The sequence below is a fragment of the Acanthaster planci genome, linkage group LG03 (genome assembly GCF_054643075.1).
Source record: "Acanthaster planci isolate LZ-2023a linkage group LG03, COTS_SCS, whole genome shotgun sequence".
In the NCBI taxonomy this organism is placed as follows: Eukaryota; Metazoa; Echinodermata; class Asteroidea; order Valvatida; family Acanthasteridae; genus Acanthaster; species Acanthaster planci.
The window spans coordinates 15371101-15397925 of NC_141779.1; the positions used below are offsets into that span (position 1 = coordinate 15371101).

The 26825-nt window shown below is 41.5% G+C and overlaps 4 protein-coding genes across 5 annotated transcripts in view; 3 read left to right on the forward strand and 1 right to left on the reverse strand.

The window, feature by feature from the left end:
• Positions 1 to 2014: 2014 nt before the first annotated feature.
• LOC147799688 (uncharacterized) lies at positions 2015 to 5785 on the reverse strand. The gene is made up of 2 exons (XM_087134029.1): positions 4081 to 5785; positions 2015 to 2100 (listed from the first exon to the last, which is right to left on the reverse strand). The coding sequence occupies exons 1-2, from the start codon at positions 5783 to 5785 to the stop codon at positions 2015 to 2017; spliced, it is 1791 nt and encodes a 596-aa protein (XP_086990155.1).
• A 3793-nt stretch (positions 5786 to 9578) lies between these two features.
• Positions 9579 to 26825, forward strand: part of tmtc1 (transmembrane O-mannosyltransferase targeting cadherins 1) — a 42604-nt gene continuing 25357 nt past the window's right edge. Inside the window, exon 1 of one of the 2 annotated variants that reach the window (XM_022256293.2) lies at positions 9579 to 9689. The gene's annotated coding sequence lies outside the window, so the exon portion shown is untranslated. The other variant, XM_087134064.1, reaches the window with a different exon arrangement.
• Positions 14417 to 17545, forward strand: LOC110991189 (melatonin receptor type 1A-like). The gene has a single exon (XM_022256425.2). The coding sequence runs from the start codon at positions 14717 to 14719 to the stop codon at positions 15863 to 15865; it is 1149 nt and encodes a 382-aa protein (XP_022112117.2). The 5' UTR covers positions 14417 to 14716; the 3' UTR covers positions 15866 to 17545.
• On the forward strand, positions 17547 to 26602 carry LOC147799689 (somatostatin receptor type 5-like). Its single transcript, XM_087134065.1, has one exon. The coding sequence runs from the start codon at positions 19583 to 19585 to the stop codon at positions 20729 to 20731; it is 1149 nt and encodes a 382-aa protein (XP_086990191.1). The 5' UTR covers positions 17547 to 19582; the 3' UTR covers positions 20732 to 26602.

Sequence of the window (26825 nt, forward strand, 5' to 3'; positions counted from 1 at the left end):
GTGTCTGGACCACAAAAAGGTCTTTTTTAAAATTTTCTAGTCTTGCTCTTAACCATGACCAATTCATCTGATCATACTGTTATGGTATATGGAACACTTAAATATTAATATACTGTACAAGAAAGGTACTTTTAGACTATCTGAAAAGTCTGGAAAATACTATCTTAGGAAATTGAATATTCATGCATTTGTTGGTGCTTGGTATGATCTCATGAGAACAACAAATTTAATGCTTGCACAGTTGCTTGCATTACCCCGTGTGCCCTAAATCTATATGTGCAATCATTGCCCTTCATGAGTGCTTTCTTCTGGAGTTATTTTGAAAAAAAAAAAGCCCAGTTGTTTACATGATTGTGTGTTTTGTTTGAATTATTTTTATTTGGGAATTTGCACAATTTATGAGATTTCATGATCACTACTTGTGATGAAATAGCGCATTTTGTTACTTACGAACTTAGCTTTCCAGTAAAAGTCAACATTTTGTTAGCCAGTCTTAGCCAAGTCTTTGAACACTGATGTATTGGAGGGTGTAGAATAACATCACACACTTTGCATGGATAATGGAACAGTGCATCCAAATTTTTAAAGTTTATTTACGATGGCAAAAGTTGGTCTCATATCAGGTATTTTTCTCCATTTCCTGGTCACAGCAATTATTTGTATTATTTTTTTACAAGCAACAAACTACAATTGCTAGGATATTTCTGGCTTCGCTTGTCCAGCTAAGACGCAGGCAGTAATCAGGCATTTTTGGAATGTTTTCTTTTATTTGTCTGACTCGGCGCCGACTATCAGTGAACACTTTCAAGTGCCAGAGTTGTAACTCCTTTTGTGTCTTTCCTCTATGAAAACCCTACTCACAGTCATCCCACTATCTTTGTTTTTATATCATGGTGTTGTTTTGGCTTCGGGTAATATTATTTGATAAATATACCGATTACTTTCTTTCCTACTCTCTTATGAATTTTTAATTTTTTTAAATACGCCACCGGCAGGAGGAGAAAAGATGACAGATGCCAACAAACCTTTTTTTCCCCGACACTCTACAAATTGATGTCAACAACAAATGGTACATTTATAGTAAAGATTGCGGTAACACCATGTATTTATCTCTTCTTTGAGTATGTGTGTGTCAGAATTCTCCATTAATTAATTCCATATTTTATTCCTATTTTTCTATCAGGTCAATTAATGTCAGATATTTTCTATTTCAGTGTCAGCTCCTGTGCCCAATTTATTTGAACTAAACTTTGGCATGTCTTATTCACTAGATTTTCTCTTCATGTTTAATTCATCACTTTACTTCTTCAGGTTACACATCAATGAACAGGGCCATGGCTTTCTGTACTTAGGAATTTGGATGTACTACCTTGTCCTTTTGTATTGCAGTGGAGCTTTCTTTTGTAAAGACTTGTCACAGGTTGTGTAGATAAAGAAAGTAAGGCTGGAGTTCTGTGGGCGATTTGAATGTGAACAGAGCACAACTGAGTATAAATGTGATGAACAGTGATAGACATTAGAGAACTGAGAGATGCATCATGATGATGGGGTGTGTGGGCTGAGTTGATAGTCCCTATCCCAGTGCCGCGCGAGTTTTGTACTTTGGTCGCGCCATTTGCCACAGCCAGTAGCAGATTTGTCAGGCTGCTTATGAGGCAAAATTGGTTGTCGGGATCATCGTAGCGGCTGATTGACATTCCAAGATTAGAAAACTGAAGAAAACCGTAAGTTTAAATTCAAGTTATTTTGTCATTTATCAGTGCTTTTCGTTGTGACTCTCAAGAAACTGGATGGAGTGGTATTTTGAACTTTAACAGCATTAACTAATTTGTTAAAGAGGTGTTCGAAATCAACTTGACGCTAAATTACTGATCGTAGTTGTTTGAGTTCCGACAAGTTTTCTTTGAAACGACTGTTCGAGATTGAGATACAAATTTTTGTTGTTGTACTATACTATTTGGCATTTTGGTGAATTATTGATTCAATTAGATGGCCTTGAAGATCTGAGCTTGGCTCAAAGACTGGTTGAGTTCCGTTCCTCCTCATGCTCGATGGCTAGTTCTTGAATTCCGATATCGATGTAACCGTGGTCACAGCACACTGCAGTGAGGGTTCACATCTAAGTTGCGGAAGTGGTCCCGCAGATGTACCAGAGTCGATGATCAAGCTAGCAAGGGCAGATTCTTATCAAGGAGAGACGAACTGATATTACGTCGAACTGTATGTCAGATATTTTAAATTTGAGAGCAGACGTACACTTGCGAATTTTGACTGAAAGATCTACTATTACATGTACATGCCTTGAACCTTTCAAGTTATTTGACCAACCTTGTTTTTTTTCTGGAGTTTATACTGACATTTGTTTAGAAGTTTTCTTTTGAATACTTATTTTCCTCGGAGGAACTTCAATTGATAATTCTTTTACTTTGATGCTGACATTTGTTTAGAAGTTTTCTTGCGAATACTTATTTTCCTGGGAGGAACTTTGATTGCTAATTCTTTTATTTTGAGGTAGTTTTCAGAGCTAAAGATTTACAGCATTGTATTAAAGAAATTGTAAACTATCAAGTGTATCTCTTTGATGCACTAGTTTGTGAATTGACTGAATTCAAAGTTTTAATTCACTCATACCTATACTTAACTGTACATACTTGAATTGCAAATACTGATTTTCATGCGGGGGTAAATAGACATTCATTTGATTAATGTAATTTAATTCTGAGTTGTAGCTACACTCACTTGGGAGACATCTGATTGTAAATACGGAGGTGTATATTTTGTATTATAGAATAGAGAAATTTTGTAAATAAATTCGTGTCAAATATTGTAAATAGTATAGATTGGGTGTTGTTACAATCATTTTTCTGGCCTGCATCCAGTCCTTCTGTTGCAGTGTCCGTAAAGTGACCACACTGTGACAGTGTGGTTCTGAGAAGAACCGGGGAATAACTCGACGTTTCGAACAGTGTACTCTGTCCGTCTTCAGGAGACTGCAGGATTCTAACTGGGAGTGGAGCTTATATGGTGTAGAGAGGGATCCAGATGTAGGGATTAGCTCGGTGAGGCGTTAAGGCAGGAACAATGGATGCTGCACTGGATCCTGGGGCTGCATGCCCTGTGTGTGTGTTTACCGGAGCGTGTCAGTTGGAGTTGGCAGTGGGAGAGTGAATAGCTGGGTGCCAAGGGGTATAGAAGACCCATAGGCTGACTGAGGGGGAAACCTAACTAGGGAGTCCTAGGGTATAGGAGACCCATTGGACTGAGATGTGAGGATGGGACGCCAGATATCGCTGATGTTGAAGCCGATGTCTTGGGGAACTGTGTCGTGCTTGATGATTTCCATGGCTTCTCTAATGCGGCGGGGATACCATCGTTCGATGCTGGTGATAAGTTCAGCTTGGCTCCAGTTGATTTGATGGTCTTCAGTGTGGGAGTGCTTAATTATTGACGACTTTTCCAGCTCTCCCTTCCTACCATGGGCTTTGTGCTCGTTGATTCGGGTAGGGAGGTCCCTGCCCGTCTCGCCGATGTACACTTTGCCGCATTGGCAAGGAATTCTGTACACCCCCGGTCTGCGCTGGGGGTCCTGTCGGTCCTTGTGCGAAGTAAGCAGGTGATGCAACTGAAGTGGGGCTGTGTGAAAAACTTTAATACCGTGCTTGTGGAGAATCCGCTGGATGTGGTGGGAGGTGTTGCCTAAGTAGGGGAGGGTAATGGAACTAGGGGCCCTAACTGGTTGGCTTTGGGTATAGGAGACCCTTCGGCCGGGGGTGGATCTGGGATCTTGGGTCTTGACTTGGCTTGGCTTGTATCCGTTACGTTGCAGCGCTGCAGTGATGTGGTGGAGTTCTTGACCGAGGAATTCTTTGTCGCAGATGTTGTATGCCCTGCGGACCAGGGCCCGGTTGACGGATGCCTTAATCTTGGGGTGGTGGAAGGAAGTATTGTGGAGATACCTGTCTGTGTGGGTGGGCTTGCGGTAGACAGTGCGTGCTAGGCTGCCGTTCTCCTTTCTGGTCACTTCAACATCAAGAAACGAAATGTTGCCATTACGTTCTTGTTCCATGGTGAATTGGATGCTGCTATGAAGCCCGTTGAGGTGTTCCAGAAAGAGTTGGAGGTTGTCCTGCCCGTGTTGCCAGATGACGAAAGTATCGTCCACATATCGGAGCCAAACTTTGGGCCTGTGGTCTGATGTATTGATGGCAAGCTGCTCAAATTCCTCCATGAACATGTCAGCCAGAACCGGGGATATAGGAGATCCCATGGAGGTTCCAGCTGACTGTTCGAAGAATTTGTCCCGCCAGCGGAAGCTCGATGACTTGACACAGGTGAGAAGCAGGTCGTGTAGCTGTTCTGGAGTGAGGTCTGTGCGGTCCTTGAGGGCAGGGTCTGCTGCAAGCCTGTCCTTTGCGATGGTGGTGGCATCAGAGGTGGGAACATTGGTAAATAGTGAGACGACATCAAAGCTGACCATGATGTCGTCTGGCTGGAGGGTGAGGTTTTGGATGAGGGCGGCAAACTGGTCCGAGTTCTTGACGTGGTGTTCGGTGTTCCCCACCAAGGGGCGGAGGATTTTGGCAAGGTGCTTGGCTGTGTCGTATGTGGGGCCTCCTCTGGACGCTACAATGGGGCGTAGCGGGACTTCTTCCTTGTGAATCTTTGGTTGTCCGAAGAACCTTGGGCACATGGAATTGGATGGCCGGAGCTGTCTGTAAAGGGGCTGGGTGATGTTGCCGGAGCGCTGGAGAGAGAGAAGCTTTTGTTGCAGCCTCCTCTCGATGGATTGTGTAGGATCCTTTTGGAGTTCACGGTAGGAGGTCGAGTTGAGGATGTCCGCCACCTTGCGGTCATACTCCGTCGTGTCCATGACGACGGTGGCGTTGCCCTTATCTGCGCGGAGGATGTGGATGGTCTTGTCTAGACGCAGCGACTTGATGGCTGCCTGTTCTTGTTTGGAGATGTTAGGCTTGGCTGGTTTGTGTTTCCGAAGGGCTTGATGGACCTGCAGGCGGATTTCATCGGCTGTGGGTTTGTCAAGGTGTCGGAGGACCGGTTCCGTGTGTTGAATGATGTTCTCAACCGGCGATGATTGGGGAACCAAGGCAAAGTTCATGCCTCGCGACAGAACTTTGGTCTCGTCCGCGGAGAGGGTGCGCTGACTCATGTTAACCACGGTGTGTCTATGGAAGGATTCCTCGGAACGGAGATGAGGCTTCGTTTGGTATCGGTTGGAGGTGACAGAACATCTCATAGGGCTGGAGGGTTGGGGGCGTAGGGATATAGAAGATCCCATGGGCGAGGTCAAGGGTTGTTGGCGTAGGGATATAGGCGATCCCATTGCCGGGATGCGGGTGGGGCTGGAACTGCTGCGGGCCTTGGGCTTGGAGATCTTGAGAAATTTCTTGATTTGCTTGTTGCGGGATACATTGAAAGCATGGTCGCTGGCGGCTGTGGTGAGCTCTTGAACCTTGCAGTAGTCGGATGTAGAAATGCTGGATTGGAGCTGGTCGTGGGTGGCGGATATCTGCTTGTCCAGTGAGGCAAGGGTGGACCTAGTGGTACTGATGCGGTGGCGAAGTAGGGCCAGGCTGGCATTGTGGAGGATGGATCGGGACTTGCTGCTGCGGATAGGATCATGGAGTCTGAGGCCGAGAGGAACGATGTTAGAATCTCTGCATCTTTTTAGGAAGGTCAGATTGTTGATGTGCTTGGAGCGCTTGATGGAGTTGCGCTCGTATGACTTGACCTTGGCGGTGGTAAGCTCCCCGTAGAGCGTTGACATATAAGACTTAATAAAACAATACTTCCTTCCACCACCCCAAGATTAAGGCATCCGTCAACCGGGCCCTGGTCCGCAGGGCATACAACATCTGCGACAAAGAATTCCTCGGTCAAGAACTCCACCACATCACTGCAGCGCTGCAACGTAACGGATACAAGCCAAGCCAAGTCAAGACCCAAGATCCCAGATCCACCCCCGGCCGAAGGGTCTCCTATACCCAAAGCCAACCAGTTAGGGCCCCTAGTTCCATTACCCTCCCCTACTTAGGCAACACCTCCCACCACATCCAGCGGATTCTCCACAAGCACGGTATTAAAGTTTTTCACACAGCCCCACTTCAGTTGCATCACCCGACAGGACCGACAGGACCCCCAGCGCAGACCGGGGGTGTACAGAATTCCTTGCCAATGCGGCAAAGTGTACATCGGCGAGACGGGCAGGGACCTCCCTACCCGAATCAACGAGCACAAAGCCCATGGTAGGAAGGGAGAGCTGGAAAAGTCGTCAATAATTAAGCACTCCCACACTGAAGACCATCAAATCAACTGGAGCCAAGCTGAACTTATCACCAGCATCGAACGATGGTATCCCCGCCGCATTAGAGAAGCCATGGAAATCATCAAGCACGACACAGTTCCCCAAGACATCGGCTTCAACATCAGCGATATCTGGCGTCCCATCCTCACATCTCAGTCCAATGGGTCTCCTATACCCTAGGACTCCCTAGTTAGGTTTCCCCCTCAGTCAGCCTATGGGTCTTCTATACCCCTTGGCACCCAGCTATTCACTCTCCCACTGCCAACTCCAACTGACACGCTCCGGTAAACACACACACAGGGCATGCAGCCCCAGGATCCAGTGCAGCATCCATTGTTCCTGCCTTAACGCCTCACCGAGCTAATCCCTACATCTGGATCCCTCTCTACACCATATAAGCTCCACTCCCAGTTAGAATCCTGCAGTCTCCTGAAGACGGACAGAGTACACTGTTCGAAACGTCGAGTTATTCCCCGGTTCTTCTCAGAACCACACATACTCAAAGAAGAGATAAATACATGGTGTTACCGCAATCTTTACTATAGATCTAGTTTCTTTCACCATGAACACCTTTAAGTCTTAAATGGTACATTATGTTAATTTTGGCCTGTTGGTTTCAAATTCATTAAAATAATACCCACCGAATAGCAGTTACTAAAAAAACCCTCGTATCGTCTGGTAGGAGAATAGAAGAAAAAGCTCATACTCTCCCAATAATTCTGCTTCAAAATACAAGTCACAAATTCTGTGGCACCTTCAAAACACCCGCCATTGGATGCGTTCGATTAGCTTACACTTGTAAGTCAAACTTACACGAGACCGCTCGTTTAGCCATCACGTGATGTTCGTGCCTGCCCTGGTGTCAGCCACTACTACCCCAGCTGGCGAATGGGTCTCTGGAGACTGCCCGAGTGTAATGACGTCACGGATAGACTGTTCGAGCATGGACGTACATTATGGAACGTGTCGGGGACTTGGCCTTTTTCCCAGAATGCCTTGGCGAGTACGCTGCAGCGTTCAATTACCCTCATTTCGAGACGTCCCTTGGTGTAACACTGGTGTATTCAGGGAAGCTAATCGAACGCAACCAGTGCGGAGCCTAGTATGCGCCGCGCTCGCCTAACACACAGCTATGCGCGCCTAGCATCTGCCTCTGTTACTGGGCAGAGCGCCATCTATAACTTTGCATCACGCCTAGTGACTAGCGCCCTCTGTCGCATCGCAATATAGTACTTTGGAATCACTCTAAGGTCGAGTACGGGCGGTCCGTTCTTGACGCAGGTTTCGTTTTCTCGCGCTCGAACGGCGGGAACACGACCCAAGAACACTGTTCTCGGAACTGGATCACACACCACCTCCTCGTCAGGATTTTACACGAACACACGGAAAAACTCGTGAGATTTGATTTTTGGACAGCCGCAAAAGTATCGATATGGCTTTACAAAGCCGAAGACAATAGAAAGTTTTGCAAAATTAACATTAATAATTTTCCATGACAGAAATGAATTTTTAAATGGAAAATAAGTTAGCCCAGTTATCCAACATTAACTCTCGAAGAATGCACAAGGACGCTGCCATGTTGCGTGTTGCTTGCCACAAATAACTACTAGCGTTAATAACCGGTTGTACATTCCCGGCGTTCGAGCGATCGACCCACGAACAACAAATCAAGCTGTTCGTGAACAAACGAGAACAAGCCGCCCGAACTCAGCCTAAGTGCTCAACTCGAATGACCACATAAGGAATGCAAGTTCACCTGCTAACCGTATGCTTAGCCTTATCAAATTTGTGGCTCAGTGCCTCAGTTCCTGCCAAATTGTACCTTTATGAGACCAAGAAGATCTTCTAGTAGAAAATATCAAGCGTCGAACCCGCCCGGCCCGAGGCTCGGTTAAGTTATATCTTGGGTCATGCATTGAACGTCGGTTTATGACATACACAGAAAGACTGGATACTCTCAACTGGCCCCGCACCTTATTCAATCGGCGTAATTTTGCAGTATTGTCTTTTGCTTCCAAAATTAATGTTTGTTTAATCTTATCAATTGTGTAGTCGTGGAGTAACAGTAAATTGTAAACATTCAGAGGTCGTTAATCACCTTCAAGCCAGAACTCAACCTTACGCTCACCTGCCTCGTTTTCATCTATTTCCTCGTTTATGGAATAATGTCCTTGAATATGTTCGTAATGCCATCATCTTACAGCATTTCTCAAGTTTTCTTACATTGCTGAAAAGTGTTTTCTACACTGATTAATTAACTACAGCGCACAGCCCATACATGTATCTCAATACGTCTTAAGTATCGAGGTACCGGTATTGCCCTAACCAGTACAATTTTACCTTTAATGGTTATTATTTTACTTCTTTACAGTCAAGTACGGTTCTTCCTCATCTATTGTTTCCATTATATTAATTTACTTGTTTATGTCATGTCGCGATATGTTGTTTTAATGTTTAATCCAATAATTATGTTACAAATTATTAACTTTAAGTTGGGAAGCGCCATCTATTTGTTTCAGTCAGTTATTGTTTTGATACTTGTATGGTTTATGTCTTACATATTTGGTATCCCAATTAATTGTTGACATGAATAAAATAAAAATGATAACTATGATAAATACACGATATTGAGACTGTCGAGGTTTTCTTTGATGTTCAGCCGACGCAAAAAAGTGGGCAGGGCACACCATTGACACACATAGCGAAAACTGCATCGAATGGCTGGTAGCTTGAGCTACAGACTCTCACGACAACATGAAGCACGTTCCGAATTTGATGATCCAAAACTGACGTGAAATGGTCAGAAACTTCAGGAATATTTTAGTGGTTTGGTTCACAGAATTAGAGTCGTTTTTAAGCATCTATATGTATTTCTGTTTTTCAGGAGGTCTCACTGCACACAGTGGCATACGGTAGGCCTAACTTCCGAGCGTATTAGTGCTTTGAAAATGCCTTTGTTGTGTCTAAATCTTGATTTTTGATTCTTGTATCCGAAAAGTTGCACACAATAAACCTGTTAAAAAGTAAAAAACGTGGACATTTGTCCGTTAACCACAGGCCTACAAGCTTGTGAAACTAGGTCGTGCATTGTTAACGCGCAATCTTGTGTGGGTCCGCGAAGTGACACGTGGGCGAACAAGGTAAATGGGCGATGTGGCAAATGGGCGGAGAGGCAAATGGGCAGAGAAGACCGACGACGTCGCTTTCCGTTTCATGCCCGATCGATCGATTTTACTGTGCGCACGTGCCGCTTCGTGTCCTCTTGAGGGCGGCAAACACAAAGCCTCTGGTCGCATTCGTCATGAATAGGCCCAGATAAAAGTCACGATGAATTCAACCATGGAGGTTCAACATGCTCTAGGCGGCCGTAAGTAGAAAATAATAGAAATAGGCCTATAGAGATAGTCACACTGCTGAAATAGTTCCGGGTTTCATGAGGCTGTTACATAGGTAGGGTTACATCGTTTTCACACAGACCTACACACATGCATGCTCACTTTTTAGCCCCACTAGTGTGGCACGGACTCTCACTCCCGATCCAACCTTAGCCACACATCTGTATACGCAATTTCGTTTTGGCGTACTGAACATTATCGGCGTACCCACTTATCATCGTGGGCGCAATTTCTTTTGCACACAGACATGACAGAGATGATCCTTAACCTCTCTGCTTTCTTAGCGCTATTTATTGAGTGATTTCACTCACGTTCTGGTATTTTCCAGTCTTTTTGCCTTTACCCCTTAAATCTCATGGGCTCGCTCTCACAGTCGCCATCTTTAAGAAAAGGTCGTTGAACATTACGTCACTTGACCCCTCATCGTCTCGACGGTTGTTCCATGTCAAGACATATCTAACACAAATAATCTAATGCGTTTTGGTGGGTAAGATTTATTTGTATGCAATTTTATTTTATTTCATCAAATTTCATGATCATTATGTATTGTTTCTGTGACAAATAAAATAATGGTTGAACGTGTTACCTTATGCGGCATATAAAACATCACACTGATTAATTCAAGGCTGTCCAAAATTTTATGACCTTTTGTTATAATAACAATTTATCCTTTTCTTTAAATTCCTAAAATTCAAACTCGGAAATTACACCTTTTTTTCACGAAGGACTTTGTTTTTGTCAAGATGGTAATATGCTATTTAAGGTACATGTACATGTAGCACGTCATGGCCATTGTACTTTCAGCCTAAGGCAAAGTGCGTCATTATACATGTACATGTACATTCACAAATTTCCTGGCTTGTCTGAATTGGTGCAGTGTTATCTTGGCTTGTGCAGAGAAAATTACACGAGGTCGGCCCTGGAGGATCATCGTCATGCAAGACTAATTCACTGGAAAGAAAAATAATGTGAAAAATGTCTTTATACATGTATGTATTTGTTGACCAGCGGTTCAGCAGAAACTCTTGAAGTGTGCCACTATACAGTGCCTTCCTCATGGATACAATGTTAATTAGGTTCCTATGTATCAAATTCAATGTATCATATCTATCTGAAATGATATTTGCGTGTTAAATTTGCGTGACAAAGACGGGCCTGTTTGTTAAATAGTCTGACCGGCTGCCATCTTGTTTTCAGGTGGATGGCAGAGGAAAAAAAGATGGCGGCTCCCATACATGTACATCGCGAAAAATTTTCGTTTTCCTGCGATAATCTGGAAGCAATTTTGGTGTTTCTCTTACTCAGTAGCAAGTGTTACAGTCTTTAAAATATGAGGAAACCACTTTTAAATTTGTAGAGGGTATTTTCAAGCTGTTGATGCTTGGTTGATGCTACTTGTGTGTGTTGACATGCGTTGACGCTAAACAGCATGACCGGTTGATGTACCCTAATGTGGCACTGTCCCTATGCCCCTAACATGGTGCACTTTCATTTTTCGCCTTTCATGTCTTACAGGTGCAATATTTTTACCTCAAATTCCACAGTTAATGAAACTTCATTAAACTATCAATATTCTGATTCATAAATCAAGATCTTATGTACATGCTACAATGTTTTGATGAAATTTTTATTTTCGGCCGATTTTCCAATTTTTTTCCGATGATAAAATGAATACTTTCAAAATGTACACAAAACTACGACAATAAGTTTCTGACAGACTTGTGGATGGGTAGATGCATGGAAGGAATGTTGCTTTACAAGAATTGATCTACTTTAAAGAATTTTGAAAATGTTTATGTAGGATTTTCTGAGATTTTCCAGTTGTGTAGTGTCAGGGAACACTCAGCTGAATTTGAGCCCTGTTTCCAGACGCTGACATTTTTGGGATTTCAGACGAAATGTCATGACACTAGAATCGTTTACAGACATGACAGAGGCTCAACACCATGTATCATGAGGGCTATTGTGCAAGTATTTAACCCAATGACTTAAGAGTTTTTCAACAGAAAGGTTTGGCAAATGCTGTGAGAGGAAAGTTAAGTGAAAGTTGAAGTGCGCCACCTGTTGTTAGGGGACTCCACTGTAGCGTGGATATTCGCCATGATCTGGGCATGTCCGGTGCACTGCAGCTGCATGATATAACATGCGTGACTGTATAGTCGCCAGGTCCCTAATTTTGCCACCTAATTCAAGTCTGATTGGTTTTTACAGCAAGTGGCAAAATCAGGTACCTGGCGACTCTCCACTAGTCTCTATAATTCACACACTTAGTAAGTTTTTCCACCAAAATTTGTTCTGAAATGTAGCCCATACTACATTTTTGAAAGTTTGATTAAAGTCCTACATGGAATAATATTATGAAGAACATTGGATATAAGCTCCGTCAATTATAGATAATTACCTATACTGATATATTGGGTAAGCTCCGTCAATTATAGATAATTGCCAATACTGATATAATGGCGGCCCGATATCGAAAATACCAATATATCAAGCTTTTTTGAAGGATATGCTCCAAACTCAAAACCAATGGCATATGCCCAGCACCTTTTGCGATTAGGCGGCTTAGGCCTCTGCCGGTTGGTCCTAACCATGCAGCATGTGATAAGTCTGCTGGAAGTTGTGAGCTTTTTTAATCTTCCTCAAACAAAAGAGCACCTGGCAACACCAAAAACCTGCTGTCAGAACGATTCACATGTGAAGGCATGCGTACTCTGGCCAGTCCGCGATCTGAGCAGCCCGGCAAGTCCAAACGGTACCCTGGTTTATTGCGCATTCTTCCTTCAACCTCTCACCATTGACAAAATTGTACACAACAATAGATATGAATAAGCATCACCCCCAGAGAGTGTGCTGGACTCTCTGCTTATCATTGATGCAAGTTCGGTGAGCTATACCCAGCAAGAAATGAGACCGAGGGGTACCCCCCCCAACATGTCCAATCCCTATACACATTCCAGACTATTGTTACTTAACACGTCCCCCCAAGATGTCTGAAAGGAATTCCCCAGATTCCTGCGAGACAATGACCAACACAAAGCAGGGGGGGTTCTCTCCGTCTCATACTTTACTGCATGTGCGGTGAGCGGCTGTTTCTCAAGCACTCTACGATTTTGCCTGGTAGCTTACACTGTATATATGCAAAATGTACACACACAAGTACCAGGCAAAATTCACTAATATTGAAGTCACAGCCACATGTAAAACAGTCTTTGAGCTCCCAAACAACATGCTCTGCTCTGCCACGTGCTCAATAACCAATGATGTTTGGTACCCAGACACAAGGGTATTTTACAGTTCAATTGTGTACGCCTTTTCAATTACACTATATGTGGAAAGGTGCCCTGCTAAATATAGAACATGCTTAATACACGCACGTTTTATGCAAAAAAATATTGTACACCATATAGGTGTTTACATTTTACCACTTTTTATAAGCTTGTGTGAAGAACGAAAAACCAAATCAAGGGTAAATCTGCTGATTCTTCACTTTCACTTTTGATTTATCGATTTCAATGTTAAAGTGATATCATTCATATCGATAGCAAAGCGAAATCGATACACTGTACCTGTATATCGGATAATATCGAAATATCAACAGACCTTATTGTCACTGAAGCAACAGGAACAATGTCGTCTGTAAACGAGTCGGCTCGAGTGAAATCTACGTCACCTTAATTTGCGCAAGAATGTTGCAAACATTATTTTACGGGGTATCGGTAATGCCCTACATCTGAAAAATCTGCCAGTTAATGTCTCTTGAATGAGAAAGTAATTTTTGCATTTATTACGTGTACTTTGGTTTGGTGATGCAGTTTGAGGAAAAAATACTTCCTCTTTTTCGTTCTCCTAGATTTTAATTTTTCTCAATTTTATTTGAAGTTAATTTGAACTGGTTCATTTTCGTATTTAGTTTATAAAGCTTTAGCTCTAAAGGGCCAATTTCACAGAGCTGCTTAAGCACAAAATTTGCTTAAGCGTGAAAAACCTTGCTTGACAAATCAGGTTATCAGCCAAAACTCCACATGGGGTATATTGTTTTGGAATGGTATTCATCTGTCATTTGGTTAACGTGACAATTACATAGATTTTAAGCTGGTAACCTTCGTTTTTTAAGCAAGGTTTTTTGCGCTTAAAAGCAAATTTTGTGCTTTTAAGCAGCTCTGTGAAATTGGCCCCTGTTGATATTTTTCCCGAAGTCTCCCTGGAAAGCTTTTAATTCACAAATAGCTGCAACAAAAAACAATGTCAAAGTGACGATCGATCTTCAACAGTAAATTAACGTCAGTGCACAATTTTGTTGAAGAGTTTCACAACGAGAAAGTTGGATGCACAAATATTTGTATGTGCAAATTTAGGGTACTCCATGATATACGGTCACGCATGTTAGAAATTGACTGGCTGACTGGGCCTAGCATGTTACAACTGTGGCCAACACGTACATGTTTATCATTGGAGCCCCATACACCATTACACACTTAAAAACATGACATCATTGTGGAGTTTCTTTCCTCTATGTGTAGGCATAAACATGTGTACATGTACATGTGCACCTAGGTTCATGTACATGTAAATAGTCCGAGTAACTCGGACTCTACAACGGCGATTTGTAGAGTCTATGTTACTCGGACTACAGTAGGTACATGTAATTGGAGGCCCGAACAGGTTGAAAATGTTGAAACATGTGTTTAGAAAACACTTAGATTTTGCAAACCAGTCTCATGGGGTTTGTACACAGGGTGTCAAGTGACATGTTGTGTCCGGATATAGAACTCTTTCAGTTTACTTATTGCCACATCAAGGAAGAGGAAAACCAATCATGTGATTGACCTGTTGGCTACCGGTACATGTTCTTTAGGGCTAAAAATGTTGTAGTCATTTATAGATTTATCAGTCTTACAAATACGGTACATGTACATGTTTCAGTAGTGCGTGTATTTGAATGCATGTCATCAGTGGTATTCCACTGTTATTTGTATCTTCGTGACCAACTACATGTATGGATAGTACGGAAATGGGCAACTCCACAGAAAGTCCACCTTTTGAATTTAGTGACTACACACAGAGAGTCATAGTGGCCGTCATATATCTGATTGTTATCTTGCTGGGAACTGTTGGAAATGTTCTGGTTATTCTGGCCATGTCCCTGTCAAAGAAGCTTCGTACAGCCACCAATATCTTTGTGGTAAACTTGAGCATAGGGGATTTGCTGACATGTCTTGCTCTCCCATGGACAGTTGCGACGACGCTCAGCAAGAATGGCCTGCCATTCAACACGTGGGTGTGCAGTTTGGCAGCAGCCATACAGGCCACAGCCATTGGTTGCAGTATGTACACACTGGCCTTCATTGGCCTGCAGCGCCTGTTGCTGATCAAATGGCGTGCATCTGCCTATCGCATCATCTACACACCAAGGAAGATCGTGGCATGGCTGGTAGTCACATGGTCCATCCCCCTGCTTCTCACTCTCATCCCACCACTCGCAGATGTTGGTGAGATAGGCTATAACAAGAAGTACCATCACTGTGGATTTCCATCCACCCACCCCCGCTCTGGTGACTACGATCTTATCATAGCTTTAGGGTTTTATCCGCTCCCTTTCCTCATCCTCATCCTGTGCTATGCATCCATCTGGAGGCATCTCTGCCACGTTGTCAAGAGTACCAAGCATCCAAAGGCCTCGGCTGAATTGTCCATGGGAGAATCGGTGGCTACTGAGAACAGCCCAAGTGGCAAGCCGGCACCTGTTCGCCGAGGCACCCTTCGGAGATCTCAGATGAGCCGTCACCAAACCAAGGTCACAAAGAACATGTTCTACATAGTTTGTGCTTTTACGCTCTGCCTGATTCCTTTCGGTATCTGCCTGCTGGTCAATGGCACCGAGCCATTCTTGCCATATGCCTATGCGATCCTGGTCTTCAACAGTTGTGTCAACCCCCTGATTTATGCAAGTAAACACCATGACTTTAAATCGGTCTTTTGTTGTATCCTGCGCTGCAAGTGGGATAATATCCCAGAACCGTCCGATTTTCTGAAGAGGCTAATCTCCAATAAAGTAAATAAACCATCTATCAGTACACGCAGCAGTGCAGAGAAGCCTTTCCATGTAGCAGTACCAGAGAGAACAGATACACCGGTAACTGAGTAAACTGTATTTGCCAGAAATTAGTCCATGGTACAAAATGAATAGCCATGCATAATCAGCGCTTGAGTTACTTTGTAATTTCTTATCAATGCCAACAGCTGGATCCTTTTACAGTATCATTTCATTTTGTGTTTTTAAAATTAACAATTGTCTACGTCTGGCCATACGTTGCATTAATCTGAGGAGAACAGTCTCCAAACGCTCTATGTACCAGTACTATACCAGTACGCGTATCGTGTAACTTGATGTAAATGACACTGAACGTGACCTACAGTGTAGTGAATGATGATTATTGTAAAATGGTTGTAAGTAAAATAAAAAATGTTGTTACTCTTTATTAGTCTTAGAAACATTGCAGAGTGGTAAGCATCAACCTGTTGTGCTCTGTGTTCCAATACCCATTAGAATTCAAGGCCTACATGTAAATAATCTAAAGCTTAAAAGATACCACCCCAGTTGATAATTGACACACTGCTGTGATGCGTTAAAACAATAGCTTGAGCTGTCCCCTAACCACTTGTAAAGTTCTGAGCAGGCCTTGTGATTAGTTGAAACGAAAGCTTTATTAATGCACTCCAAAAATACCATAGGCATTGAGATTGTTGAATTTGTATTGATCTTACGAGCATTGCGCCCTGGTAATATACATGTAAATGCCATGGGAAACGGTGTACGGTACATTATCGTTGACCCATGGGAGATGAAATGAACGGTTTGATGCAGCAACCTGTTATGAATTCCTCTTACGTTAGCTAATGTGAATAGTGTGACTTGTCTATAAAAAACACATTGAAAGCTGTGTTCTGTTATGAATTAAACATTTGTTATACTTTTTATAGTCCTTCACAATGTTTGCTGAAGGTACTGTTACGAGTGTACATAGTACATTCATCTGGACTGTGCGAAGGAACAGTGAACAAAGTATATGTACGTATGTTAAATGCAAATTTCCAAAACAAATTCTTGTATACCTACATGTACATGTAAATAAAACTTAGGGCACACTTTGTAGATAAAATGAATTATAAATAAATTAATGCAAGTGCAAGCCATTTATTGCAAATGCAAATAAATGCACAAGAGGCCATACTGACTTTTAGAATTCAGTGTATGTTCCTTATGTTAGAAGATTACTTTGGCAATATTATTCACAAAAAAATGGACTTAATTTGGTATTCGGGTCATTCCAAAAGTTTGCCACATTTTGACACATTTGTTGAGGGGGACTCCTACGTGTAAATTTACATGTATGTACATGTAAGTGCTCACTCATTAGTGACTGTGTTGTTATTTTATGTTAATGGTACATGTCACTCTTCCAGTCATTCTGTAGTGTTTGGGAACATTTTTTGTCTGAGCTACTGTTAGAGCTGTTTATTGGAAAAAATTTCATGATGAATCTGATACACCTTGGGACATCTGAAAAGGGTGCCTTTAAGTGACATTTCTGTTATTGCCTTCCAACTCAATAACTGTCATTAGTGATGCTGAGCTTTAAAAGGTCTCCTCTTTTGATTTCATAGTTCTGTTCAGCAGTGGCAGAACGACTTTCAAAGTGAGGGGGGGCAGTTGTTAGACCATCAGGCATCAGCCGTTAATAGGCTGAACCATGAAGCCCCGCTTCGTTATAAGCCCTGCAAAAAGGGGGGGGGGCATGCCCTTCCAGTCAAAAAAGTGGGGGGGGGGGGGATGTTCCAGTAGCCCCCAGACACCCCCTCCGCCATTTCCACCACCAGTGGTTGTGTTTTTCTTGCTGCTGCATACACAAGTGGCTGCTAAAACTTTGACTGGCCGTCAGTACAAAAGTAAAAGAACAGCAATATTCATAAAGTGTTAAAAGTCTGAAGCAGCTATCAAAACACCATACAATCACACGCATACATCTATTAAGCCAATAAACGAGAGTACAACCCTCTTTAAAATTAATGAGACAAATACATGTAAACAGGTACTGGCACATTTTGAACGAATTTGAAGTAAAAGTGAAAAACATCCAAACGATAAGTTTCCTGCTTTTTTTTGGGCACCCATACAAATTGTAGGCAAAATGAGAGTGGTCTGATACATGTTGTAGATTCATAGTTTGAAGCTTAAAAAGTCTTAAGTCCAGAGAAAGAAACTGAACTAGTAAAAAGAAATCGGAAATTCAGAGAAATACACCAAGCAAAAAAACCTTGAAATTCAGAGAAAGACGGCAAACCAAAAAACCCCAGAAATTCAGAGAAAGACGCTGAACTGTTAAAAAGAATAGGAAATTCAGAGAACTGTTAATAACTTTGGATTCATTTGAATTTGTGTTGACGAGTGTTTCAAGGAAGAGCCTCTGTGTCTTTGTAGGACATGTACAGGTAAATCCTTTTTTTTCTCTTAAGCCCCAGACACTGTGCCAGCCATACCTATATGTTGTACTTTATTGAATACTCATGCCTGAAAATAAGAGCTCTGAGAGGATAAGCTTCTTTTTGTCTTTATATGCTACTAAATTTTTAAACAGCAAACTAAAGTTTGTAAACAGCAAGCTAAATTTTGTAAACAGCAAGCTTGTAAATATAGTATTTTCCAGCAAAATATTAGATGTATACTAGGTACATATTAAATGAAAGTCTCTGTTGTGGAGAAAATGGTTTTCTTTCCTTGCTACATACATACATCCAGAATCCCGCAGCCATTTTTGTTAACGTACATGTATGTGTATTAAATGATTTTGCTATTCAATAAGAAAGCAAATGTGTTTTTATTCTGTGGCAATATGTGCTCAATTCTTTGAAGTATTGTTTACACTTTAACCACTTCCTGCCCTGGCAGTTATCAATGTTGATGATGCTGGGGGGATATTTATCATTTTTTTCTGTTTTTTTAAAATTCTTTGAAAATTCCTATCTTCATTTACTGGACATTTACAAACACGTGAAGGACTGTCTGGTGGCCCCTCTAGCCTGACAGACAAACTCTATTGACGCCGGAGTATTTCAGCCAGGTTTGCAGCCTGGTAAAAAGAGTCCTGACTGGGCCTAGCATGTTACAACTGTGGCCAACAGGTACATGTTTATCATTGGAGCCCCATACACCATTACACACTTAAAAACATGACATCATTGTGGAGCTTCTTTCCTCTATGTGTAGGCATAAACATGTGTACATGTACATGTGCACCTAGGTACATGTACATGTAAATAGTCCGAGTAACTGGGACTCTACAACGGCGATTTGTAGAGTCTATGTTACTCGGGCTACAGTAGGTACATGTAATTGGAGGCCTGAACAGGTTGTTTGGTAAGAGTTCCATACATGTACGAACATCACTAATTTTCCTTTGGAGTAGGCCTATGCGTACTTTGTTTTATCCATCAGAGAGTGATAATATTTCCTAAAAAGTCAAATTTAGCACTGAAATTGTTGAAACATATGTTTAGAAAACACTTAGATTTTGCAAACCAGTCTCATGGGGTTTGTACACAGGGTGTCAAGTGACATGTTGTGTCCGGATATGGAACTCTTTCAGTTTGCTAATTGCCACATCAAGGAAGAGGAAAACCGATCATGTGATTGATCTGTTGGCTACCGGTACATGTACATGTTCTTTAGGGCTAAAAATGTTGTAGTCATTTATAGATTTATCAGTCTTACAAATACGGTACATGTTTCAGTACTGCGTGTATTTGAATGCATGTCATCAGTGGTATTCCACTGTTATTTGTATCTTCGTGACCAACTACATGTATGGATAGTACGGAAATGGGCAACTCCACAGAAAGTCCACCTTTTGAATTTAGTGACTACACACAGAGAGTCATAGTGGCCGTCATATATCTGATTGTTATCTTGCTGGGAACTGGTGGAAATGTTCTGGTTATTCTGGCCATGTCCCTGTCAAAGAAGCTTTGTACAGCCACCAATATCTTTGTGGTAAACTTGAGCATAGGGGATTTGCTGACATGTCTTGCTCTCCCATGGACAGTTGCGACGACGCTCAGCAAGAATGGCCTGCCATTCAACACGTGGGTGTGCAGTTTGGCAGCAGCCATACAGGCCACAGCCATTGGTTGCAGTATGTACACACTGGCCTTCATTGGCCTGCAGCGCCTGCTGCTGATCAAATGGCGTGCATCTGCCTATCGCATCATCTACACACCAAGGAAGATCGTGGCATGGCTGGTAGTCACATGGTCCATCCCCCTGCTTCTCACTCTCATCCCACCACTCGCAGATGTTGGTGAGATAGGCTATAACAAGCAGTACCATCACTGTGGATTTCCATCCACCCACCCCCGCTCTGGTGACTACGATCTTATCATAGCTTTAGGGTTCTATCCGCTCCCTTTCCTCATCCTCATCCTGTGCTATGCATCCATCTGGAGGCATCTCTGCCACGTTGTCAAGAGTACCAAGCATCCAAAGGCCTCGGCTGAATTGTCCATGGGAGAATCGGTGGCTACTGAGAACAGCCCAAGTGGCAAGCCGGCACCTGTTCGCCGAGGCACCCTTCGGAGATCTCAGATGAGCCGTCACCAAACCAAGGTCACAAAGAACATGTTCTACATAGTTTGTGCTTTTACGCTCTGCCTGATTCCTTTCGGTATCTGCCTGCTGGTCAATGGCACCGAGCCATTCTTGCCATATGCCTATGCGATCCTGGTCTTCAACAGTTGTGTCAACCCCCTGATTTATGCAAGTAAACACCATGACTTTAAATCGGTCTTTTGTTGTATCCTGCACTGCAAGTGGGATAATATCCCAGAACCGTCCGATTTTCTGAAGAGGCTAATCTCCAATAAAGTAAATAAACCATCTATCAGTACACGCAGCAGTGCAGAGAAGCCTTTCCATGTAGCAGTACCAGAGAGAACAGATATACCGGTAACTGAGTAAACTGTATTTGCCAGAAATTAGTCCATGGTACAAAATGTATAGCCATGCATAATCAGCGCTTGAGTTACTTTGTAATTTCTTATCAATGCCAACAGCTGGATCCTTTTACAGTATCATTTCATTTTGTGTTTTTAAAATTAACAATTGTCTACGTCTGGCCATACGTTGCATTAATCTGAGGAGAACAGTCTCCAAACGCTCTATGTACCAGTACTATACCAGTACGCGTATCGTGTAACTTGATGTATGTGACACTGAACGTGACCTACAGTGTAGTGAATGATGATTATTGTAAAATGGTTGTAAGTAAAATAAAAAATGTATGTTACTCTTTATTAGTCTTAGAAACATTGCAGAGTGGTAAGCATCAACCTGTTGTGCTCTGTGTTCCAATACCCATTGGAATTCAAGGCCTAAATAATGTAAAGCTTAAAAGATACCACCCCAGTTGATAATTGACACACTGCTGTGATGCGTTAAAACAATAGCTTGAGCTGTCCCCTAACCACTCGTAAAGTTCTGAGCAGGCCTTGTGATTAGTTGAAACGAAAGCTTTATTAATGCACTCCAAAAATACCATAGGCATTGAGATTGTTGAATTTGTATTGATCTTACGAGCATTGCGCCCTGGTAATATACATGTAAATGCCATGGGAAACGGTGTACGGTACATTATCGTTGACCCATGGGAGATGAAATGAACGGTTTGATGTAGCAACCTGTTATGAATTCCTCCTACGTTAGCTAGTGTGAATAGTGTCTCTTGCCTATAAAAAGTACATTGAAAGCTGTGTTCTGTTACGAATTAAACATTTGTTATACTTTTTATAGTCTTTCACAATGTTTGCTGAAGGTTCTGTTACGAGTGTACATAGTACATTCATCTGGACTGTGCGAAGGAACAGTGAACAAAGTACATGTATGCAAATTTCCAAAACAAATGCTTATACACCTACATGTACATGTAGATAAAACTGAGGGCGCTCTTTGTAGATAAAATGAATTATAAATAAATTAATGCAAGTGCAAGCAATTAATTGCAAATGCAAATAAATGCACAATAGGCCATACTGACTTTTAGAATTCAGTGTATATTCCTTATGTTAGAAGATTGCTTTGGCAATATTATTCACAAAAAATGGACTTAATTTGGTATTCGGGTCATTCCAAAAGTTTGCCACATTTTGACACATTTGTTGAGGGGGACTCCTACGTGTAAATTTACACGTATGTACATGTAAGTGCTCACTCATTAGTGACTGCGTTGTTATTTTATGTTAATGGTACATGTCACTCTTCCAGTCATTCTGTAGTGTTTGGGAACATTTTTCTCTGAGCTACTGTTCTGTTTATTGGAAAAAATTTCATGATGAATCTGATACACCTTGGGACATCTGAAAAGGGTGCCTTTAAGTGACATTTCTGTTATTGCCTTCCAACTCAATAACTGTCATTAGTGATGCTGAGCTTTAAAAGGTCTCCTCTTTTGATTTCATAGTTCTGTTTAGCAGCGGCAGAACGACTTTCTAAGTGAGGGGGGAGGCAGTTGTTAGACCATCAGGCATCAGCCGTTAATAGGCTGAACCATGAAGCCCCGCTTCATTATAAGCCCTGCAAAAAGTGTGGGGGGCATGCCCTCCCAGTCAAAAAAGTGGGGGGGGGATGTTCCACTAGCCCCCAGACACCCCCTCCGCCATTTCCACCACCAGTGGTTGTGTTTTTCTTGCTGCTGCATACACAAGTGGCTGCTAAAACTTTGACTGGCCGTCAGTACAAAAGTAAAAGAACAACAATATTCAAAAATTGTGTTAAAAGTCTGAAGCAGCTATCAAAACACCATACAATCACACGCATACATCTATTAAGCCAATAAACGAGAGTACAACCCTCTTTGAAATTAATGAGACATATACATGTAAACAGGTACTGGCACATTTTGAACGAATTTGAAGTAAAAGTGAAAAACATCCAAACGATGAGTTTCCTGCTTTTTTTTGGGCGCCCATACAAATTGTAGGCAAAATGAGAGTGGTCTGATACATGTTGTAGATTCATAGTTTGAAGCTTAAAAAGTCTTAAGTCCAGAGAAAGAAACTGAACTAGTAAAAAGAAATCGGAAATTCAGAGAAATACACCAAGCAAAAAAACCTTGAAATTCAGAGAAAGACGGCAAACCAAAAAACCCCAGAAATTCAGAGAAAGATGCTGAACTGTTAAAAAGAATAGGAAATTCAGAGAACTGTTAATAACTTTGGATTCATTTGAATTTGTGTTGACGAGTGTTTCAAGGAAGAGCCTCTGTGTCTTTGTAGGACATGTACATGTACATCCTTTTTTTCTCTTAAGCCCCAGACACTGTGCCAGCCATACCTATATGGTGTACTTTATTGAATACTCATGCCTGAAAATAAGAGCTCTGAGAGGATAAGCTTCTTTTTGTCTTTATATGCTACTAAATTTTTAAACAGCAAACTAAAGTTTGTAAACAGCAAGCTTATAAATATAGTATTTTCCAGCAAAATATTCTCAGTTAGATGTATACTAGGTACAGATTAAATCAAAATTCTCTGTTGTGGAGAAAATGGTTTTCTTTCCTTGCTACATACATACATCCAGAATCCCGCAGCCATTTTTGTTAACGTACATGTATGTGTATTAAATGATTTTGCTATTCAATAAGAAAGCAAATGTGTTTTTATTCTGTTGCAATATGTGCTCAATTCTTTGAAGTATTGTTTACACTTTAACCACTTCCTGCCCTGGCAGTTATCAATGTTGATGATGCTGGGCCGGGATATTTATCATTTTTTTCTGTTTTTTAAAATTCTTTGAAAATTCCTATCTTCATTTACTGGACACTTACAAACACGTGAAGGACTGTCTGGTGGCCCCTCTAGCCTGACAGACAAAATCTATTGACGCCGGAGTATTTCAGCTAGGTTTGCAGCCTCATAAAAAGAGCCCAGATTGTGCGGTGTTATATAACTTTCTTACATGTATGTCCACGAACCTGGCTCAGTGTGATGCTGACCTCTTTTCAATAGGGGCCAGATTAGCATGCAGTGGTGCTGTGTGACTCATCGTTGCGGTGGTTGAGCGTTTTTGTCCCCGGTGGTAATCCGCTCGCTCTAAATGCCCCAAACTGTGGTATATTGTTTCAAAACAAGGCTGGATTATCTCCACTTTTGAGAGTGAAAAAATGTTGGTTACGCCCAGCAACCTTGTCTTTTGTTACAAGTACGGTCTTTTGTTACAAGGCCCTGTTCCCTTTGCCTGAGTTCGGAGACCCCGGCCACACATATAAAGCGTACCTGTCCGGAATCCCTGGGCAGGAAGTGGTTAATGTTCGTGCATGGTCACGCGTAGTTTAAGAATCTGTGATGTTGAGAACTTTAAATAGTTGTGGGTAAACCTATCTACATGTAACTGCAACACAGGAAATGGTTACTCAGCAGTAGTTTTTGGTGGACCAGGGATTTCCCAAATTAGTAAGGAGGAAATATAAACACTGGGATCCCATTTCGGATTGCCTTGTGGTGTGTTGAGGAAGCTAACGTGTGTATTGAGGAAAGGTGGGATTATAGGCCTCCTACTCAAATTCCATATTAAAATTGTCCCACAGGCCTTTGCAGTAGAGTTTGGTTGGCCTTTTACTCCACCCAAGGCACCAGTGCCAATTTCACAGTGCCGGCAAGCTTGGGAGACTTGCATTTCATACACAGGTGTAAGTGTAGATGCTCAGCTGTATCAGGCTACCTAGTTTGCAGTTTTCCCGAAATCGACAATTAATTTTTTTCGGTACATGTACATGTAGACTATGCTAAAACTATAGACCTACATGCGGTGCCTACTTTACCTAATGGATAATCCAGCCTTGTAAAACAAATTGTAATATGAAATTCAAGATGCAGTTAGTGTATTTCACAGTACTTTACATGTATATGCAGTACCTGTGTGCAAGATCGTTGTTTTGATGATTGGTGAATACATGTACATACATGTACAATGTATACCTGGTATGTGATGACTGGCTCTACCAGTATATTGCCAGCATAATTGGATCCAGAATTTTTAACAGGTGGAATCACCGTACATTGGCCAAGACAGTCACAGTTGGTAAATGTGAACACATGGCGTGAAACCTGTGTGAAGGCCTGAGAAAAATACTTCTTGTCAGGGACACATTTAAGGGAACAAGGAAATGAATTTTTCTCAGAATCACTTTTTGTGTATCTCTGTACTCTTCTTCCATGTATGAAGACTGTTTGACATCTTTTTTGAGTTACATGTACGTGAACTTAACAGTGCACTTTTTCAAACATTAAAATTGACCAAGCATTTCTGGACAAGTGAGGGCGCTTTTGCTTTGATGTATATCCAGGAAGACGTGGTTCAGGTTGCATGTTTTCATGTTCAATTTGTGAATCCGAAATTTGTTATCTGGGAACATTTCTGTGAAAAGGATTTTTGCTGGATTATTGCCATATACTCACACAGCAATAAATTGCCAAAGAAAATAAAAGCTGCCATAGCAGTGGTTAAAAAAATTTAGAAATTTTCTGTGCACAAATTAGTGCTACATTGAAATTCAGTGCCTGATGACATCATAGTTTTGCTCATGAATATGCAAATATGCTTAGCATAAAACCAAAAAGCATCAAAATATGGGTTAAAATTGCAAAACAAAAAATTAAAATGAGGTTAATTGAAACCAAAAGATGCAATTTCAAGGGTTTTTAGTAAAATTTATAAAAAATATTTCTATTTCCTGGTTCCTTTAAAGAGAAAAATTCTGCTAGCAGGTGTTTTCACAGCTCTGCAATCAACTTTTCAGAGACAATTTTTCTTCAACTTTGTATGCTTCTTCAATACATCTTACATTCCTATTTGGTTAAATGCATTGTAAAGTGCACATTTTAAACAAGTAAATTTATCCATGCTTTCCTGGATAGCTGAATGTGGTGTGGCTGTGAAGTCATCCAGGGATAACATGGTTCAGTGCATAGATGTTTCTGTTCAAATTGTAAATCCAGAATTTACCGTCTGAAAACATTTCTGAGAGAGATTTATACTTGCTTATTGCTATGTACAGAACAATGAATCAGCAAAGAAGAGAAAATCCGAGTCCGGCAAAATCTAAAAAAAATACTGGACTTTCTGGATATTAACCAATGTAACATTGGGGCGTCCATGACATTACAGTTTTGTTCACGAATATGGAAAAGTAAAATGCACGTTCACTCTTTGAAACAAAAGTTGAAAATAAGTTTAGCTGACACACAGGTGTATTTTGAAGGTTTGTATTAAAACAAATTGATTACAGTGGCTTTTTAACTCTGCTGGAATATACATGTACTATACACGAAGATTGGTACGCACGTACACATGTACATTTACTTTGTACTTTAGGCAGGCCTGTTGAATTTGGAACAAAACACAAAAAATACAAATAAAAAGTCCAGATTGGCATGTTTTCAGAGACCTTCTGAGATGTTTTTTCATTCACGTATGTGGCCCATTTTCAGTGAGTTGGGAGAGTGGGTGGCTACTTCAAGGACTTCCATGTACATGCCATGTGCGTTTGTGTACTTCCAGAAATCAATTCAACATCAAGAGAGGGCACACTTTAAATTGGTTTTCATTGCTGTGATATATTTCCAAATTTGGCATTGTTAACTTTATGAGTGAATATCTACTGTTGTGCTCAAAATTATTCATACATGTACCCTTTGGAAAATAACATACTTTCCAAATTCTTCATTTGTAAAAGCTATTATGTTGGTACTTCCACTATATCTTGCCCATTTGTTGCAACACACAAACCCACATGTGTGTTGACTAAAGTTCATTTGCATAATAATAGATACGACCCAGGAGGAGGCTATTCTACATCCAGGAGATCTATTTAATGTATGTGTGCATATTTTTTTAGCAACATGTACATGTATCTCATTCAAAAATTGTTGAAATCGCTGTGAGCATTATACAGGAAAGTCACACCCGTAACTAGTATGAGAATGTGTTATAGTAAAAATGTTATTTTTACATTTTACCCCTATAAAGCACAAGTGTCGGTCAAATTTCCTATTTTCCA

Coding starts and splice junctions, on each gene's coding strand:
- LOC147799688 (XM_087134029.1), bottom strand. CDS start 5,785: ATGTCAACGCTCTACGGGGAGCTTACCACCGCCAAGGTCAAGTCATAC. Junction 2,101..4,080: donor CCTCAACGGGCTTCATAGCA/GCATCCAATTCA, acceptor CCCTCACTGCAG/TGTGCTGTGACCACGGTTAC.
- LOC110991189 (XM_022256425.2), top strand. CDS start 14,717: ATGGATAGTACGGAAATGGGCAACTCCACAGAAAGTCCACCTTTTGAA.
- LOC147799689 (XM_087134065.1), top strand. CDS start 19,583: ATGGATAGTACGGAAATGGGCAACTCCACAGAAAGTCCACCTTTTGAA.